This window comes from Chenopodium quinoa, unplaced genomic scaffold, assembly GCF_001683475.1.
Source record: "Chenopodium quinoa cultivar QQ74 unplaced genomic scaffold, ASM168347v1, whole genome shotgun sequence".
In the NCBI taxonomy this organism is placed as follows: domain Eukaryota; kingdom Viridiplantae; phylum Streptophyta; class Magnoliopsida; order Caryophyllales; family Amaranthaceae; genus Chenopodium; species Chenopodium quinoa.
In genome coordinates this window covers 375,793-382,103 of record NW_018745251.1, presented here as the reverse complement: position 1 = coordinate 382,103, position 6,311 = coordinate 375,793, and the positions used below count along the sequence as shown (strand labels likewise).

The 6,311-nt window shown below is 40.1% G+C and overlaps 2 protein-coding genes across 2 annotated transcripts; both read left to right on the top strand.

Moving 5' to 3' along the window:
- The first annotated feature begins 2,815 nt into the window (after window positions 1-2,815).
- On the top strand, window positions 2,816-4,165 carry LOC110711318. The gene is made up of 2 exons (XM_021889697.1): window positions 2,816-3,455; window positions 3,546-4,165. Exons 1-2 carry the CDS (start codon window positions 2,816-2,818, stop codon window positions 4,163-4,165), a joined length of 1,260 nt encoding a protein of 419 aa, XP_021745389.1.
- Window positions 4,166-4,643: 478 nt separating this feature from the next.
- On the top strand, window positions 4,644-5,663 carry LOC110711317. Its single transcript, XM_021889696.1, has 2 exons — window positions 4,644-4,999; window positions 5,159-5,663. The coding sequence occupies exons 1-2, from the start codon at window positions 4,644-4,646 to the stop codon at window positions 5,661-5,663; spliced, it is 861 nt and encodes a 286-aa protein (XP_021745388.1).
- The last annotated feature ends 648 nt before the right edge of the window (window positions 5,664-6,311 follow it).

The following is a 6,311-nucleotide window of genomic DNA, read 5'->3' as shown; positions in this document are numbered from 1 at the left end:
AGTATCCCGCGACATGGCAAACTGTACCGTGACACGGGAAATCCCACCGTCAGACGGGAAAAATTCCCGTGACACGGTGCAAATTTTGTGTGACGCGGGAAATATTTAGTAAACGGGGGAGAAAACGCGTTAAGGGTTTACGCGAAAAGGACACGGAAATTCCCGTGTCACAACAGGTTTCCCGTGTCATGGGAAATCCCACCGTCAGACGGGAAAATTTCCCGTGACATGGTGGAAAGCTGCCGTGGCGCGGGAATTTTCAGTCCACTTTTCTGTCTAAATTTTTTTGAACCCTAATTTCGTTCAGCATTTTAAGTGCCGATTGATAATTTCGGGCTTTTTTCTAATTTATTGTTATTTGGGCTAAAATATGAAAATAAGTAAAAGGTTTGGGCTTAAAAAAAAAACAATAAAACAAAAAAAAGGTTTGGGCTAGAATTAAATAATAAATTTGGGCTGAAATTAAAACTATGCTTTTACCAAACATCAAGACTAATCCATGGACTGTTCAAAAATACGAATTTAATCAAATACGATTTTTTAAGCACTCTCAGGATTAAATACTGAACCCGACCAATAGTGGTGGTGAAAGGTTGTTCATCATCGGGATTGGTTTTGGGGAGACATTTTTAGGTGTCTACAGACACGTTATTCATCCTTTTTAATACACCTTGTTACTGATTATTCTTTGTTCTCAGCCTACACACTCGGACATGATGGGATTTATAAAGCTTGTTGACGCTTTGAAGTACAGCATCATCAAGCTTGGACGTGGTGTGAGTTGTCGGGGCGGTGATAAGTGGCATTCATTCCACTCTTTTATCCTTTTTCTCTAAGGATTCTCCTCTCATTTGCACTTGTTTGGCCCTTTTTCTAAGCATTTTTACTTAGTTTTGTTTCCTCTTTTCTTTTCTCCTTTATCTTCCCTTTTCTTAGTGTTCTCGCTTTGTTTTTATTGTGATTTCCATGCTTATGCTTTGTAGGAACCATCGGGGTTTTCAAGATGAGGAAGCTAAGCTCAAAGGAAGCTGACAGAAGAAAGATTCAGAAGAGGTTCGGCCGAACCTCCTGAAGGTGTGGTCGAACCAGAGTGTGACCGAACCTGCTCAGTGCTTCGGCCGAACATCGAGGCAGGGTCAAGAAGCAATTTGGCAATTTTACAGGATTGGTCGAACCACAGAAGTTCGACCAGAGCAGGATCAGGGAGGTTCAATAGAACCTACCCATGGTTCGGACGAACCTACCCTATAGTCCGGCTGAACCTTCCCATTGTTCGGTCAGACCACTCCTTTTTCCAGCTGGCTCTGTACGGACTATATAAGTTCCATCTTAGAACGTTTTGATGTAATTTTGGAATTAACTTAGTTTTAATTTGTAGAAAATTAGCCTAATCTAGAAAGAGAAAATAGATTGTTATTCAAGCATCCTTTATTGTATTCAACTTTGCTCAAGTTTTAATCTTCCTTCAATCAAGCAAGAATTCAAGTTTTCATCTTTCATTAATCCCTTCTTTCGTAAATTCTTCTCCTTTCCTTTAGTATTATTTATTTGTTTTATTATTACTTATTCTTGTCAATCTTTTTAGATTATCTTGTTGTTATTGATTTCATTGATTTTAATCATGTTTTTTTTTAGTTTCTTGAGTTTATTTCTAGTTTTGATATTATGTTTAATCTCCATTCTCTAGGATAAACTTTTAGCTAGGGGAAGGGGGTGGAAGATATGATTTGATATTGGATGAATGATGATGGTTGGATTGAACTTATGCCATATATTGATGAAAGAAATGATTTTTATTAGCTTGGGAGTATTGTTACACTCTATTTGATGTTTTCTAGTTTAAATGCATGAAAGTGATTTGAACTAGATTAGGATCACCTCTATTTTAATGATTGCATGAAAATAAGTTATTAAAGTGGAGTTTTTATGGATTGTGCTTCTTTATTCTCTTGATTTGATTGTTACTAATAGGATGCATAAGAATGATCCTTATTAGTGTAGATCTCTTTCATTGATTTTCCTAGACAATTGCATGAGAATGAATTGTTTAGATAGAATCTTGTGTTCTTTGGCATATGTTTCATGATAATTACCATTATTCTCCTCTTTCTAATCATATTGGACACCCCCGTATCCCTAGCGTCATTTTCTATTGATTTTAATCATTATTTTCTTGCTTATTTGTAGTTTTAGTGTTATTACTCAACAAAACCAACAAAAACAATCCACTTTTCACTCTTGCATTAGTGATATTTGATGTTGAATTAGCGTGCTTCCCTAGTGGTTCGCCCTTTACTTTCCAGTAACTAGTTTAGTGTAGGTTCAAGCATTATAAATTATTAATTTGGTTAGGGTAGTAGCTTAACGACCTATCTAACCCGCGATCAAATTTTGGCGCCGTTGCCGGGGAAGCGGCTTGTTTAGCGTCTATTATTGCTTTTGTTAGAGTTATTTTGCTTTATTTTCTTTTTGTTTTTTTTTGTTTTTTCATCCTTGTCATTACTAATTGTTTGCCTAGCTTTGGTGAATGCTTAGGAGGTCTCAAGGAGCACCCTCACATCAAATTGACCATGAAATCAACCGAATCTTGAGACAAGTCTGTAGGCTTTATCAAGACGAGGGAAGAGGTTTTGGTGATATAGTTGATAGTGAGAGTGATAGTTACTCTTCAAGTTCACCACGCAGATAATTGGCGGGACAAGAGAACGATGTTTTGTTTCGTGAGTTCAGAAATCCGAAGGATTATGAGCTCACGGGAGGGATTTTGCTACACGTCACGGAAACCAACTTCTCAATACATCCACAATATACTCGAATGGTCTTATCGGAGCAATTTTCCAGAAGTGCAAGTGAGGACCTTATTGAACATTTGGACCAATTCCTTGAATTGTGCGCAATGATGCAAACCAATGAAGTGAGTCAAGACTACATTCGTATGCACCTTTTCCGACAATCTCTCACCAGACGAGCAAAGAAATGGCTAAAGCAAGTAAAGCCTAACACTCTCACAACATGGAGGGAGGTGGTAAAGGCGTTCTTGAAGCGCTTTATCTCCGTGGAGAAGACCGCCGTAATGAGAAGGAAAATTGCATCATTTGAGCAAGATGCCGATGAAAGTCTTGGTGAAGCATGGGAGAGATTCAAAGAGTTGGTACAAGCATGTCCCCACCATGAGTACAATCAAGGGTTGCTCATGCGGGTTTTCTACGACGGATTGGAGCCCATGTCAAGAGCCAATTTGGATGCGGGGGCGGGTGGTCAATTAATCAAGATCCCTCAAAATCAAGTGGAAGCCACAATAGAAGAGGTATCAAATAATTACTTTTCGGGGGGCCGAAGAAGAAACACTCCAAAGAGAGGTGGTATTTACGAATTAGAGAAAGTTGATCAATTACAACATCAAATTGATCAACTAACAAGAGGGCTTTCCAAGTTGAACACGAGTGTGAATGCAAGTTCAAGTGGTGGAGCAAGCTCTTCTCAAGTTAACTCTTTCTCTTGTCAAAATTGTTGAGGAACGAACCATGATACGTCCTATTGTGGAGGTTTGAGCCCCGAACATGTAGCGGCATACAACACAAGGACAGAGAAATTTAGAGGAAGCGGCGGTGGAGTAGCTTGGAGACAACCACCACCCGAGTTTGTACCTCAACCTCAACAATGGAACCAACAAGCTCAACCATTCTATAAATCCAACCCTCAATATCAAAATCCACCTCCATATAAACCCCAAAACCCAAGAGGAAGCTATCCAAGGAATAACCAATACAACAATCAAACCCAAGCACCTCAAAGAAATCATCAAGAAAAAGCACCTCAAGCAGAACTAACTCAAACTCAACTCCTCCAAGACATGCATGCGCAAATGCAATGTTTTGGGCAACAAATGCAAGAGATAAGAGCTCACAACAAGATGGTTGATTCACAACTAGCTCAATTGGTCGAGAGAACTCCTTTCAATTCACCATCCACTCTACCCGGACAATCACAACCTAACCCATCTCACAATCCAAAGCCCGATACATGCAAGGCGATCACATTGAGGTTGGGAACTTCCTATAAAGGGCCAAATGAAGGGGATAGTGAGGAAAACAAGGGAGGAGAGGAGAGTGTGAATGAAAACAAGGGAGGTGAGAAAGAAAAAGGAAATATTGGTCTCTCATGACCAAGAAAGAAGCAAAGCCTCGCTTTATCCGTTGGGTTCTCTCTCTCCAAGACTTTCACATGGAAATGATGGACAAAAAGGGAGCGGAGAACTATGTAGCGGATCATTTGTCTAGGCTACCATTTGAGAACAAGGAGGATGTACCGATTAATGATGAGATAGGATTTGAGGCTCTCATGGCTTTGGCGTCAACTTCTACCCCTTGGTACGCGGATATAGCCAACTATCTTGCGTGTGGAGTCGTTCCCCCGGAGTACTCTTATCAACAAAAGAGAAGTTTTTCAAGGAAGTGAGAAGGTACTTTTGGAATGACCCATACATATTCAAGCAATGTGGAGATGGCCTTTATCGGAAGTGTATTCCAGATCATGAAATTCAAAGTGTTCTTTAGCATTGCCACTCACTACCATGTGGAGGACATGGTGGTGTTGACAAAACACTGGAAAAAATCTCTCAATTTTTATTGTGGTGGCCGACAATGCATAGAGACGCCCACAAATTCATTGCGCAATGTGATAGATGTCAAAGGAGCGGAGGCATTACCAAGAGGGACGAAATTCCCCAACAAAGTGTTTTAGAAGGTGAGCCATTTTATGTATGGGGAGTGGACTTTATGGGGCCTTTCGTTTCTTCTTGTGGAAATCTATATATCTTGGTAGCGGTTGATTATGTGACGAAATGGATTGAATCCATACCCTCACCTACCAATGATCACAAGGTTGTGCTTATGCTTCTAAAGAAGATCATTTTTCCTAGGTTTGGGGTTTCGAGGGTGCTAGTTAGTGATGGAGGCTCCCATTTCTCCAAAAAGCAATTTAAAGCTCTTCTCAAGAGGTATGGCGTTCATCACAAGGTTGGATTACCTTTCCACCCTCAAACTCAAGGACAAGTGGAGGTCTCGAATCGTGAAATAAAAAATCTTCTTGAAAGGATTGTGAACAAATCAAGGATAGATTGGTCCTTCTAACTTGATGACACACTATGGGCTCTTAGGACGGCGTACAAGACTACAATCGGCACGACCCCCTATAGGTTGGTCTATGAAAAGGCTTGTCACTTGCCGGTTGAGTTAGAATACAAGGCTTGGTGGGCCATAAAAGAGCTCAATATGGATTTATCGTTGGCCGGTGAGAAGAGATTGCTTAAGCTCAATGAACATGAAGAGCTTAGAGATGATGCTTATGAGAGCTCAAGGTTATATAAGGAGAAGACCAAAAAGTGGCATGACCAACATATTCGAAACAAGAACTTTAAGGTTGCAGACAAGGTTTTTCTTTTCAACTCAAGGTTTTGTTTGTTTTTGGGTAAACTCAAATCAAAGTGGTCGGGTCCTTTTGTGATATCAAAGACTACTCCTTATGGCTCCTTTGAGTTAGATGCGGATGGTAACAAGTTTATGGTTAATGGTCATCGTTTAAAGCATTACTTTTGCAAGGAAGAAATTGGTATCATCGAATGTATAATGCTTGATCCTTTGGATCCCAAGCCTCCCACTTGAAGAATTTTTCTCATGGTCAAGCTAGTGACCTCTTAAAGAAGCGCTTCTCTAGAGGCAACCCGAGTCCCTAACCTTTTTCTTTTTACTCCTTTCTTGATGCTTTGTTATTTTCCTATCTACAATGTTGGATTGTTGGATTTTTTAATTTTGATTGTGTTGGAATTTTTGGTATGCTTTGCCTTAGCATGATGGTATGGTGTTTAGTGTTTTTTAAGAGGGGTGTTTGTGCATATTGTATTGCAAAATGGGCATTTCTTTGAAAATGCCAGGTGATTCGACCGAACTTCCTAAAGGTTCGGTCGAACCTTTTAAAAGGTGTGCCCGAACCTTGTTGAGTTCGGTCGCACCTCCTCTGGAACCTCAAGTTAAAAACTTTCTGCCAAAATTGCAGAAATTAATATTCTGGAGTAGGTTCGAGCGAACCTTGGAGAGGTTCGACCGAACCTTAATTCGCCCAAACATAGCTGTGTTCGGTCGCACCTACTCTGGAATCAAAACTTGAAAACTTTATGCCATTTTCGTGAATTTCAAGTTAGAGAGAAGGTTCGGCCGAACCATTTCAAGAGTTCGACCGAACTTACCCATGGTTCGGCCGAGTCTTTGTCGAATTTTAAAAAAAACGGGGGCTGCTCTTCTTTTCCCATTCAT